This window comes from Drosophila subpulchrella, chromosome 3L (assembly GCF_014743375.2).
Source record: "Drosophila subpulchrella strain 33 F10 #4 breed RU33 chromosome 3L, RU_Dsub_v1.1 Primary Assembly, whole genome shotgun sequence".
NCBI classification, from domain to species: Eukaryota; Metazoa; Arthropoda; class Insecta; order Diptera; family Drosophilidae; genus Drosophila; species Drosophila subpulchrella.
Window position 1 is genome coordinate 4,425,766 of NC_050612.1, and position 14,017 is coordinate 4,439,782.

A 14,017-nucleotide genomic window follows, 5' to 3' on the forward strand; every position below is an offset into this window, starting at 1 on the left:
TTTTAATATTAAGTTTTAAGTTTACAGCACAAGCAGCCCTGCTCTGATACTCATTTCTCGACCATTTAATTCGAATTCGATTAAATTATTCGCATGTGAGAACCGGTATATATTTATACTTTTGAATTTTTCATTTTACTTATTAATTATTTTTTGTAATAATTAATTTTTTTTTTAGCAACTGTGTTGTCAAGAATTGCGAAGGCCATGATCAGGTTTTTAGCATTTCACACCGATTAAGAAAGGAGTGGAAAGCAAATTTAAAATCAAACATGTATCTATCAATGATCGTGTGTGCAGGAGGTACTTTAAGCCTGAGTGCCTTTTGGGCTCTAGTCTTAGGAAACGCAGTATACCAACTGAAGAGCTAGGTTCTGAGCCCGTTTATAAACTTCCCGATACCTTTTGGCAATCAAAGCCCATTCTGTGTTCCACACAGAAATGTAAGGGAAAGGAAGTCTTTAAAGTAGACCTCAAAGTTTATTTGGATTCTGCTTTTTTTATACAGCAGAATTTTAATTTGGACAAGCTTGGCCATAATGACTTGGTAAGTCTGTGTAATTTCCATTTTAAGCAACTTTCTGCGTATAAGGACAATGAGACTGCCCAAAACGTGCCCAAAGTGCTACAAAGCAATGGTAATATTAATGAAAGAGTTGCTGAAATAGTGCAACAAGAAGATAGAGTTGCTGAAAAAGTGCAACAAATGTCAGAAAGAGTTGCTAAAATAGTGCAACTAGCCGAAGAAGAAGGTGATGTTGCTAAAATAGTGCAACTTGACAGTGATGCTGAAATGCTTGAAGTAAATTTTGATAAGCAAAATTAGGAAAATGAAGATGCTAAAATTATGCAACGCCTTCATTTTCAAATGATGCCAGAGAGCGTTGAAATATTGCAAAACAATTCCAACGAACTTTTTCTTCAAAACGAGCTAGTCAAGTAAAATATTGGCAAATCAATTCACAGGCGCTCCTTAGGGAAAATTGAGCCTTAAAAAAAACTATAAAAGATTGGTCTCTGGAAAATATTTCCCCTGAAATGGGGAAAACTGAATTGGATGATCTTTTAGCTAAATATAAGGCCATGAAAAATAAATTGGATAGCGAAATAGCCATCCTTAAGAACAGGAGTACATAGCTACAAGCGATAAATTCCTCTTTTATTGATATACAAGATTTGACCCCTGGCTTTGAAGGCCCTAACATTGCCAACCGAAATAAATTGGTGGGCACAATTAGCGAGTCCGACAGGAACTGTATATTAATATTTGACGAGATGTACATCAAAAGTGAAATTGTCTACAATTCTAAGGCCGACAAAGCAATTGGTTTCATAGACCAGATGTAGTAAAACATTGGAGTGCTAGCATTTATGATTCGTGGTCTTTGCTCCGATTTTAGGGCTTTAGTAGGCATTGCTTTTGTTGGAAGGCACAATCAAGGTCAAGTTATTGACGATTTGTTGGAAAGAGCTCTTGAGGCCTCTTGAACTACAGCTCAAAATGAATGGTGTTGTCTGTGATCGAAATCATTGCAACAAACTGGCTCTTGAAATTGCAAAACTTAGATGTTATCGACTCACTTCACGGCTGATTTACGATTTCCAAATTGGCACCGATAAGGTGTCCTGGGAAATTACCGAACAGTTTTACCGGAGCGAGCTAACTCGCCCTCTTCGAATGGCTACAAAGTTGACAAGTGAACAGGTTTCCTTAATAGTACGAATATGGAACTAGTCACATAAGTTTTTTTCAATACCGTTAGTAACGTAATTCGAATTACAGCCAATTGTAATTTTGAAAACGTTCTAACGGCCAAATAAACAGCCAAAATGGACGAGGGCTTTGATTTACTAAATAAGCCCATCTTCTCTGCTGATGGAAAAACCAGCTCCGAGGTGATGCAATTTGCAGAGTTCTTGGGCCAAATAAAATTTCTCCCGCATAAAAGGTCGGGAAATCCCTCGATGTTAACTTGCTTAGAGGAGTTCAAAGGCGCCTGCATGAACATATGTACAATCTGTGAGAAGCTAATTAAAAGAGGAATTCTGCAATCAATACCTATCAATCGATTTAGTCAAGATCCGATTGAAAATTTATATACCCTTGCAGAGGGTATATTGATTCCAGTCAGAAGTTTGCAACGCAGTGAAGGAGACGTTTCCCACCCCATAAAGTATATATATTCTTGATCAGCATGAATAGACGAGTCGATCTAGCCATGTCCCTCTGTCCGCCCGTCCGTACGCAAACTAGTCTCTCAGTTTTAAAGCTATCGGGCTGAAACATTGCCAAAAGTCTTATTTCTTTTGCAGGTAGTATATAAGTTAACTAAGTAGCTAACCGGACGGAGGCGATGACCGAATGTCCGAAGCCCAGCGGCGGCCAAAACCGCTGCCGCGGCATTTGGCCGGATGCTCGTGCATAGCCGGCAAACACAGCATATTTGCGTGGCCGCTATGAATTTCATTTTTGTCAACTTTAAGTTTAGTTCGCTTCAAGCTTTATACGAATTAAGAACACAAGTTCTATAGCATTGCAAAACTCCGGTAACCGCCGTTAAATATCTCTTATTATTTTACACTGACTGAGTCTCTAGGCCAGCAGGCGAAGGGGGCAGTTACCTCCCAACGTAAGTCAACCTAATCAGCAATTGTGAAGGTATAGCCATCCGGCTCTGACTGCAGCGAGGGATCCCCGATCTCCACATACGAGAACCAAGTTAAGGCCCTCCTCCCCCGCACTACCGAGCGGGCTTCAGCAGGTGCGACCAGCGGCAAACATATTCCTCCCGCGTTTACGGGAGGCAATTACAAGCAGCAGCTTCCAGCGGCCTACCCTCACGCGTGGGTGCTAACGCATCCCCCCGCACCTACGGGAGGCAACCACAAGCTGCTGGCCGTCACTCAACTATAACGGGCGCTCCCAGAAGCGACCGCTTCCCCCGCGCCTACAAGCGGGCATCTCCGAGAAGACCAGCGTTTCACCAGTGTGGCTGAAGAGGACCACCCTTGGCCACACACACGTGTCACATATTGTTTCTCCCGCACATACGTGTGGGCTCATTGAAGAAGACCACCCTTGACAGTGCGGCCGTCGAGGACCACCTCAGGCCGCGCCCTTCAACAAGATTAATTTATAAGTCGGAACCAGCCGGATCGGAGAACTATATCTTATAGCTCCCATAGGAATAATCGGAAAAAAATTATATTCTTGGAAATAACATTTTTTAAATAGTTCTGAATTTGGAATATAATGTTATCAAAATAGGACGACTATATCATATTGCTGCCATAGGAACTATCGGAAAATTTGTGGAAAAATAATATGAAACAAATTATAGCTTCGGTGTTTTTCAACATATAACCTCCTACGCTTGCAAATAAAATTTTTTAATTAGTTTTGAGTTTCGAACTAAATTTTATCAAAATCGAACGACTCTATCATATCATCATATCATATAGCTGCCATAGGAACGATCGGAAAATTGGTAGGAAAATAATATGAAACAAATTATAGCTTCGGTGTTTTTTGACATATTATCTTATACTATTGGGAATATTATTTTTTTTATTTTTAAATTTAATAATTATAGCTGCAAGGCTATACAAACTTCGGCTTGTCGAAGTAAATTTCCTTTCTTGTTTTTATTCGCAAAAAAACATGTTCGGCAACGAAAGACCGACAGTTTTTAAACTAATAAAACTGGAAAAAAATTGCGAAACATTATTTTCAAACGTTCCAATTTTGCGACCATGTCTTTATCGCTATCCAGTGGAAAGCGAATATTCTTTTGCAAATCTAGACGAAAGAAACGCAATGAGATACATGCTAGGAAGCATACTTCCTAAAATCCTCAAAAATGACTCAATTGCGAAGACGTCATGAAAAGCGACGCTGAATCAGTACAATTGCTAGCAACTAAGCAGGATGGCAAGGAGCATTTGATGGTTCCATCAAATGCTTTGTTTGAGATCACAATGTTCCATGCGAGTATTTTTAGAAAGGAGTTTAATAACTGTCCCAACCAGGCAAATATCCTTTCTAAAGTAATTATACCCGTTACTCGTAGAGTAAAAGGGTATACTAGATTCGTCGGAAAGTATGTAACAGGCAGAAGGAAGCGTTTCCGACCCCATAAAGTATATATATTCTTGATCAGGATCACTAGCCGAGTCGATCTAGCCATGTCCGTCTGTCCGTCTGTCCGTATGAACGCTGAGATCTCGGAAACTATAAGAGCTACAATACTGGGATTAGGCATGCAGATTCCTGAGATTCCTGCGCAGCGCAAGTTTGTTTCAGCAGAGTGCCACGAACACTCTAACGCCCACAAACCGCCCAAAACTGTGGCTCCTACAGTTTTGATGCTAGAACAAAAATTTTAACTGAAATGTATTGTTCTCATCAATACCTACCGATTGACCTAAAAGAAAGTTTGCCACGCCCACTTTACCGCCCACAAACCACCCACAAACTTCAAAAAATCGTAAATATGAACGCGGATATCTCAGAAAATATCAAAGATAGAGAATTTCAGATTTAGATTCCCTAGGCTTGAGCGCAGCTCAAGTTTGTTACGCGAATATGCCACGCCCACTCTAACGCCCACAAACCGCCCAAATCTGTGGCGCCCACAATTTTCATGCTAGATACAAAATTTTAACTGAAATATATTGGTCTCGTCAATACCTATCTATTGATTTAAAAAAAACTTTGCCACGCCCACTCTAACGCCCACAACGCTTAAATCTGTCTACCGCCGGTAGGTGGCGCATTTGCTGCTTGCATATCTCCATTTTCCTTTGGTCCCTTTAGCTGAGTAACGGGTATCTGATAGTCGAGGTACTCGACTATAGCGTTCTTCCTTGTATTAATTATTTTTGCTGCTTCTTGATTTCCTTCGTTGCTACTTGTTTTAAAATGCATTGTGAAAACATATGTAAAATATGCACACTGGTTTGGCGAACTGGAGCCATGTTCTTGACACAGTAAAGCCATCCTTAGGTATTTTATCGAACTCTTGGTCATATACTGACAAGCAAAAGTCAAAAAATTAAAGACAATTAGCTTGAAGCTAAAAAACGATTTACGAGATTTACAAATTAAGCGAAAATAAAGAAAAAACATTGTGTGAATATAAAAACAGACTGAGTCGAAATAATACTAATATGACAAGTTAAAATGAATTTTGGTTCAAAAAGATTTCTGTGACACCCTCGTATAGTGTTTTTTTTTAAGTAGGAGTAGAGCTTTGCTTACCTGGAATCAGTTTCCCGGGGCTAGGCCTGCATGAGGACGGCACTTTCCTAATTCTTGTTGTTTTCCCATCAGTACGGCGACAGGACGTCTGGCAGCTGGCGCACAGAATGTACTTCTTGTTCAACCAGCACCTGGCAGTCGTCCACAAACTGAAAATACCGTTCCGATCCAGCCACCAGTTTGAATTCCTTGCGCTTCAGCCATGGCCGTATGCAGTGATGCTGCTCGTAGAAATGGCTTATATCGGACACTGAATCCTTCACCACCTACAGTCACACCAGTAGCGGATTAGTCCGAAAGCGCTTGCTTTCGTTCTGCTCAACGGTATTGTCCCAATGATGTTCATCGCTCACGTACCGCAGAGCCCTCGCGACACCAGCGCCTGAAGATTGGCGTGGAATCCATCTCGTTAAAGATCTATATTAACAGTACCAGTACCATGGCGCAGCATTTCTCCAGATCCGCGCTATGGGTTTGGGTCTGCAGCTGACCTCGGATTTGACCTCGATTTCTATGAATAAGGTGGAGGCGGTGTGGGTGAAGAATCCCTGAAATCGAGTAAGTCCTAGATTTTGAATTTAGGGGCTCTTGTCTATGTCCTTCTCCAGATAGTTGTATTGCTGCAAAAAAGAAAAAAAGGAAAGTTATGAGGAGGATATTCAAATTTGTTATAAAATAAATATAATATCTGCTCCAAATTGAAGTCTTTCTCTTTTAAAAGGCCAATAGTCTATATTTTGCTCTCCAGCTCCCGCACAAAAGTACTGAAGGACTTAGAGATATCAAACTAGGTAAGGGAATTAAGAATACAATAATCTACAGTTCCTTGCAAGTTCTTGCCCGAGTCGTACTGTACTTGCTCTTTGCCGGCTTCAGTCCCAGTATGGGGCTCTCCCTGAAAGATCCGCGATACTTTTGTTTTGGACCCCAGATGCGGTCCACGCGGTGGAAGGTTACCACGTTGCCTTGCCGAAGCTCACGGCTGTCATAGCGCCCAACTAGACATTGTTCGCAGGCCAGGTGTTTTGGTAAACATAAGTGTTGTTTAATTTGGCCAGCTCAGTCTTGACGTCAGGAATGGTTTGTTTGGGCGGTGGGAATCTGCTGCAGGCATTTGTTGTTGTTTCTGTTGTTGTCCACATTTGGCAGAAAGCGTGGCCAACTTTGAGTCTGTCACCCTGCTGGCTGGGGAATGAGGCCTAGCACTTGGCGCTGTCGGTGGAATGAATTGCGTCGGAGTCCCTGTGAATGTTAACATAGCTATGCAAGCGCTGGCGACCATTCGGTTCGCACTCTCCGGCTCCTGATCTCTATTATTCCCAACGTCCTATGGTATTTGTCAAAGAAAAGGATATAATTAAACCTTTTAAGTAACAGAGAAACTTAGTTTATTATAAAGTACATATTCAATTAAAGATTAAAGATTATTTCAATAAAGTTATATATTACTGGCGGTTTTTAAAGAACTCAGTAAGAACTGCTAGAAGGTCGGGTGCCTGAATGGCCCCCAACCTTCTGGCCAACTCCCCCGGGTTCTCCATCGCCCAAGCTATGAATTGGTTAATTACCGGGGCATTGGTGGTGGCCACCTCTGCCGCCTCTAAAATTTCCGCCATACGTTCTGTATCAAGAACTGCGGCCATGGCGTTTGACACAAACACTTCCCTGCTAGTGTTAGGCTCCACCGCCGCCGCCTGACGGGCCAAGGCAATCGCCCAGGCCCGCCGGAACTGGCGAAAGGCAGTCGAAGCACGGAAGGCTGTGCCAGTGCCATCTTTCCAGCCTCTTTTGCCGCCACCTCTGCCTCCACGGCCGCCCCGCCCTCTTCTTCGGTGTCCTTTATTCATCTAAAAATACAAATTAAAAGAACGTTAACACATTTTAAGTCTTGGTTATGGTCTACTGCAACAGTATCAGTAACCGCATAACTAAAAATAATCTAAACTTGCCCTTTTTCTTGCGAGCAATCAAAAACTGTGTCCAAAAATGTCCCTCCGAATATGAGAATAAGCCCGAAAGAAAAACGAAAAGCACGCGGTCCCACGGGTGCGTTTTTCGGGTGTCGATATGCTTATTCGATATATGAACTCGGAACTGGTTCAATATCGCACGTAAATAGGATCCTCTTGCTAATTCCCTTATTTATTTAACAATTGTGTTGTTAGGTAGCTTGTCAACGACTTAATAATTTATCCGGCCTTGTTGAGCACTATGATGTGTCCTTTGAGCTAATTATACCCCTGAAACTACCTTCTGGAACACCAAAAAGGAGTGGGAGTCACAACCATAAATTGAAAATGGAAGCGCGAAGAAGCTGCAAAAGCATGTACGGTGCTTTTTCAAACAGCAGCTAGCGAGATCAATTTTATTTACTAATTTGTTGCTAACTATCACCAAACACAATGATTTTCCGAATCTGAAGCAGAAGGCCTTTCCCGTTCCGAGTTTCCCACCGCAACCGCATCCAATTGGATCCACGCAGCGCTTCCGTCATCGTCGCGATCATCCGTGGCAGGGGAAAAAGATTGGAGATATCGGCTCAAAAAGAAAGTAGTTGAACGAAGTGAATATTATTTAAATAATAATAATAATTAATAAGAGAAAATTGCTCTGCCGCCTGTTAGAAAACATGACATCCTAACATTTCTGTTAGAAAACGTTGCATCTTAACATTTCATGAAGAGCAAGAACACATGGCGCCTTGATTCAAAAATATTGCATTTTTCAGCTTTATAAAAGTGTCGGAACAGAGAAGAACGAGAATGGATAATATAAAAAATAGGAGAAAAAAAGGGGCAGAAGGTCCCAACAATTTTAAAGAGATAAATGCAAAATTTGACTCCGCAATACAGTACCCAATCATAGGCAATTTGAAATAGTTAAGGACACCTAATTAATCGATACGCAATTAAGTTATTCATCTAGTTCTAGCTACTTGCCCTCAGTCATGGATGGAATGAGTCAGTTAAAAACTCTTTTAAAGAAAAAAAATGATTGAGATTAAATTAGAAGAGGCGATTTTGGCAGAACAGGAATTAAAGTTAAAGCTTAGAAAAACTGATATGGAGATAGACAACATCATTTCAAAGTTGACTAATTTTATAATTTTGCACATCATTGTAGATCCCTATCGAGACAGAACGTCCTCACGCTCGGGATCCCGGTCGGCATGCTTGGAGCGGCCCACAACGTCACCACCGACGAAGCGGAGCAGGGTGAGCGATGGAGGATTGGGAGCAGGCGGTAAAGGCGGTGACAGCGGTCGCAAGGGGCGCAACCGGTCGCCACATAACGATCAAGAAAGTAACACCAGTAACAATCATGAGATCCGTGCAGAACGCAGAATCTTCAAAAGCAGCAAAGATGGTACCGAACTGGAACGCTACAGATCTCCAGCCCCTCCGAGGTTTTCGTAAGTGTAGAGAAGCCATTTACCCTCTATAAAAGTCATATAGCTTGTTGGGCTCGCCTATTATAAACTCAATAATTAAATCAGACATCAAATGAGATAGTAGCTTTAACGTGTGTGGCCAATTGTGCTGTATGTACTCAGATCCTGCCAGATCCGAGCTTTATTTTATAAGATCTGACTCCTATCTTAATTCTTAGGCTAGCATAAGCTTAGGGGAGAGTGGGGTAATAATAGTAAAAAAAAGATTGGTTGAACATAGCAACTATAAATAAAGAGTCAGCACATTGAAGTGGTATCATTGGAGAACCTGGTCTTTTGGCTAAACTTTTCCCAACACCATTTTGAAGTATATTGCAAAGACTTTGAGAAATGTTGCAAAATGTGAAAATACTTATCTAACTATCCTTGCCCCACTCTGCCTAATACGTGTACGCTACAATTGAGGGTATACGAATAGTGGGATTTGTTTATGTGACTATATATCAGTATACGTAATGATTAAATGTTTAAGATCAAGTAGACCTAACGTATTATTGTGCCTATCCCCAGGGAAAGCAAGAAGCCCAAAGAGACAACCAAAGAAAAAAAAATCTGATATCTAATATCTGGTATCTAATAGTCGAGGTACACGACTATAGCGTTCTTCCTTATTCAACATCGAAACCACCTCGATTTAAGAAAAACAGTTTTGAACTGAATCTGTTTGCTTAATCCCAACTTTCTGGTTTTTACAGTTTCCGAGATCTCAGACAAACAGACGGACATGGCTAGATCGACTCGGCTAGTGATCATCAAAATCGTAATGTATTGAACCGAGCCGATTATGAAAAATATAGAAGGTTTATTTATTTAGTGGAACGTATAATACAATTTCGCCATAAAAGTTGATATCAAAACTTTTGTATGTTGTCAACAGACAAAACTCGGCTTCTTGTTATACCCGTTACTCGTAGAGTAAAAGGTATACACGACTCGTCGGCAAGTATGTAACAGCTAGAAGGAAGCGTTCCCGAACCCATAAAGTATATAAATTCTTGATCAGGATCACTAGCCGAGTCGATCTAGTCATTTCCGACTGTCCGTATGAACGCAGATAGCTCGTAAACTATTAGAACTTGAAAGTTGTGATTTTGCTTGCAGATTTAAGAGTTTCTTATGCAGCGCTAGTTTATTTCATCAGGGTGCCACCTTCACTATAACGCCCATAACGCTAAAATCCGTGTAGCACATTTGTTAATATTTTGTAAAAGTATAAATCCAATTTTGTTTTGATTATCAATATCCATTTTTTAAAAAGTAAAACGCATATAAAATGTGCAGTCTTGGGAACAGTCGCTTTGCTCCTTGCATATCTCCATCTCCCTTGCACGCCCCTTAGCTGAGTAACGGGTATCTTATAGTTTATGCCATCGACTATAGCGTTCTCTTCTGTTTTTTTTATTCCCCCATATTAAAAAATTGAAATACCGAAAAATCGTTCTTTGTTTTAATTAAATATCTAGATAATATAAGTGCACAAATCAATGCAGACACATTCAAATAAACAATTTAAAAACTTTAAATTCAGAAGTAAAATCTGGAAACACAGGACGTTGACGTAAATGTGCCTGCGAAACATAGCCATAAATAAGTGGTAATAAAATACATATTCCAAGAAAAATTCATGAAAAAATGTATACTTTCCTACCATTAGTGGACCGGTTTAATTAATTATGTATGTATAATCTTAATTAATAAATAATGACACATACAAATTTGTTAAACGTTTAAAAGAAGCTAGACAGGCAGCGCAGCAAATAAATATCACGGATAAAATTTGATGTGCGTGCACGACAAAATCGTACGAACAAACCCTAACTAACTAAAACACTTTTAAAAATCAACAAATGCGTGGGCTCTTACTTAGACTAACTCATATTTGGCTTCTATTAGCCTCCTTTCATCTCCCGGCCCGAGATCATTATTGGGAGACCTTGGGTGCAGTCCCCTCCCCCAGCTCTTCCCCCTCAACCCCCTGACCCCGGCGCTTGGCCAGGCTTAGGTCTCGGGCCTCCTCCATGGTCGTGGGAAGCACCTTGTCCGCCGTCTCGGGGAATGCTAGAGTCAGGAAGCCGCTGATCAGAGCGAAGGTAGCGAATAGTATCTGCGGGGCATAGACATAGTATTTGGCCTGGAAGAGGTAAGGGGCATGGGTTAGGAGATTATCCGTGAAATAGGTGAATCCATTCATACCAGTAAAGGAGTTTGCGGAGCCAACATAGAGCCAATGCGTCCCACCATGGAGCAGAGGGACAGAAGGCTGTTCCGCACGTTGGTGGGAAAGATCTCCGACGTAAAGAAGTACAGGATCTGGAAGCTGCAGGTGATGGCCAGCTTTCCAATAAGGAACAGGGTCAGAGAACCCGCGTAGTTATCTGAAAAAAGAGAATTTATAGAGGCATTAAGAAATCCATGGTATCCTATGGAGGAGAAAGATGCGTGCCCTGACTAATAATTTAAATGGAAGTGTTGTCTGTTTCTTTTCAGCACTCTTGTTTTAAAAGAACATACATAAAAGGTTGGTACTGTACCAATTTAATAAGTTAGAGAGTGTTACCTTCTGGCACACCCGCAGAGGCGCCCATGCAGATGGCGCAGAGCAGCATTGAGGCGCAGAGCGAGTAGCGCCTGCCAACGCGATCCATGATGACCAAGGGCAGCAGCAGGCCCGGAATCTGGATGAAGCCGTTCAGCATAAAGTTGGTGTACTTGTTGCCGCCCAGGTTAACCGAGTTGAGGCTAAGTCCCAGGGCGATCAGCGTGTGGGTGAACCAGCAAAGGCAACAATTGGCGATCCGCAGGGAAAAGAAGCGCACGGCCCTCATGATCGGGTACTGGCTCTCGTTGGCCTGGCTGAGCTTCTGTCGGTTGGAGGCCAACAGCTCCTCCACCTGCTCCTCGGGCAACGATCGCTTGTTGATCCGTGCGGCCCGCCGCAGGACGTTGGCGGCCTTCTCCTCGGCGCCCTGGCTCAGCAGCCACCGAACACTCTCCGGCAGGATCCACAGAAACAGGATCTGGAGCACGGCGGGGGCGTAGAGCACTCGGAGCAGCCAGCGCCAGTGTTGCACGTGGGAAGCCAGGAACCCGAGGAAGGCCTCCCCGAGAGCGTAGAAGATGGTGATAATCGTGGCCGCTGCCACTCGCCGCTTGGGACCCACCAGTTCGATGGCCAGCAGGAAGGCGGTGGGGAAGAGGGTGCTGCCCACGGCCATGTCCAGGAATTCGAACACCAGGAACATGGAGTAGTTGCTCGACAGCGAACGAATCACGCCCATTACGGCGCTCAGGGAGCCGGCTACAGCAAGCATGGTGCGGCGACCGAACCTGGGGTATAAGTAGAGGCAATTGGATTGGTTCAACTCTGGGCAAGTCAGGAACTACTTACCTATCTGCGAAGAATCCTCCAAGAGGTATGCCGACAAACTGGCCCACATTGTTTATGGTGCCCACCATGGAAAGCTTCCACTCGTCATTACAGTATATTCCGAACTGTTTGGGTATAAAATGAATATTTTGTTGGCAAACTTTCTATAATTTCTTGTAATTTCATTGGTTAATTCATTTAAATAAGAACCTACAATTTTTTTTAGGTATTGAGTACATGGTACTAATAAATAGCACTATGGAGACGAAACAATCTTTGTGTAATGTTTTGGTCAAGGAACTAAATTACATTTTTCATTCCTAAGCTTACAAATGCTTGCACGTTTATTTATATTACGTGCTTAAAAGGAATTACTGGTAATTAATCTCTAACCTATGGGCATTATATTTATTGTCCAGCTAAACGATTTCAACAAGCCCATTAAAATATAACCATAATATAGAAAAATGCAATTAGGGCTCTCAATTAATAGCAAGTAATTTGAACAACCACGCATTAAAATCAGCATTAAAACTTTTTACTGATTAACTCAGCACTGCTTACTTTCGGCTCGCAAGAGTGCCTTCTTAATTTCCTATCAAGACTTTCCAGCCTTTTAATTACTCCCTTATCAGCGAATACCCACCTCAGTTGATATAGTCTTTTCCTCGTCCCTGAACTTAAAGTCATGTCCGCAGCCCTCCGATACATTGGTAAAATAGTCCTTGTCGCAGTAACTTGAAGATGGATCAGTGATCAGAGTCTCGTTGACCGCGTAGCGATGGCAGGCATCCAAGGCGGAGTTCTTGTAGGGGATGGTAAAGTTCAGCCAGTCTTCCTCGTACACAGTGCTGAGACTATCGCACTGGGGGACGTTGCACCTGAGGCAAGTCGAAAGTCATAGTATTGGCTACGCTATTTCTCGGATGGTTTGCTTACCTGTGGACCACTGTGCTCGCCGTGAAAACATAGGAGATGGAGAAGAACGCGTTGAAGAGCATGGGAATGCAGAGCAGAACATAGTTGATGATCTGATAGCGCCCGAATTGGCCGATCCGCACCAGAATTGCGTCCAGTGAGTTGTCGTCATCTCCGCCAGCCGTCGCCGCCTCCGTGTCCGCATGTCCATTTCTCTTGGCATCGCTCGGAGAGCTGCCGTTTCCCTCCTTCTGGCTGGTCATTGAAGGGTCCGCCAGGCACGTGGTGAAATGCACTTCTAATCGGTGTTTTATAACTCGCGGCCGCGATCTTTCTGCTTCGGCAGCTTTATTTATAGACGCTCTGGAGCGACTCGCTGGGAGCAGTGCCACTCATTGACTGATTCAACCACATCAACTGGTCGGGTTGGGAGCGCTCTGCTGTGTTTTGATTCGGCGCTCCCATATCTATTTCCGATTACCGCTCTCTCGCGCGTTTCTATTTTTATTCCGTCTGCTTTTCTCCATGCCACGGATTCTTCCCTTCTTATCGCGGTCTTATCAGGCCCCAATCCAATCCGAAAACTATTTGCACTCCCCGACGATGGGAGTACCTCGAACATTACCATCCTAATCCGTTTAGTTCTGAATGGGTTAGCACCATACCGTTTATATCAATCGAACTGGTTTCGCTGCTATTGTTTATCTATCAGACGGCGAGACAGGCCGTCTGGTTGTGGGTGACCAACAGCTGTTACCGCCTGTTAACTGATTGCTTTACTGGGTCAACAAGTGGCCCGACCTGGCCCGCGGCGCCTTATCTTACCCTATTTGCCCGATGTCATTGACTTTGGCGCATGTGTCTGAGACCTCTGTTTGCCTTTACACTTGATTTACTTTACCCGACTATAAGATGATTAAGTGCGGAAACAGTATACACAAGTCGACAGGCGGGCTGGCATTCGATCGCTTGGGCTGCCGAGCAGATTGATAAATCAATGATAAGTTCCGATGAAGCCACA

The 14,017-nt window shown here is 42.8% G+C and overlaps 2 protein-coding genes across 2 annotated transcripts; both read right to left on the bottom strand.

Annotated features, from left to right (window-relative positions):
- Nucleotides 1-5,838: 5,838 nt before the first annotated feature.
- On the bottom strand, nucleotides 5,839-7,107 carry LOC119555021. The gene is made up of 3 exons (XM_037866165.1): nucleotides 6,829-7,107; nucleotides 6,438-6,587; nucleotides 5,839-5,880 (listed from the first exon to the last, which is right to left on the bottom strand). The coding sequence occupies exons 1-3, from the start codon at nucleotides 7,105-7,107 to the stop codon at nucleotides 5,839-5,841; spliced, it is 471 nt and encodes a 156-aa protein (XP_037722093.1).
- Nucleotides 7,108-10,632: 3,525 nt separating this feature from the next.
- LOC119555030 (organic cation transporter protein-like) lies at nucleotides 10,633-13,403 on the bottom strand. The gene is made up of 6 exons (XM_037866175.1): nucleotides 13,018-13,403; nucleotides 12,725-12,959; nucleotides 12,100-12,203; nucleotides 11,269-12,038; nucleotides 10,905-11,086; nucleotides 10,633-10,842 (listed from the first exon to the last, which is right to left on the bottom strand). Exons 1-6 carry the CDS (start codon nucleotides 13,257-13,259, stop codon nucleotides 10,633-10,635), a joined length of 1,743 nt encoding a protein of 580 aa, XP_037722103.1. The 5' UTR covers nucleotides 13,260-13,403.
- Between the last annotated feature and the right edge of the window lie 614 nt (nucleotides 13,404-14,017).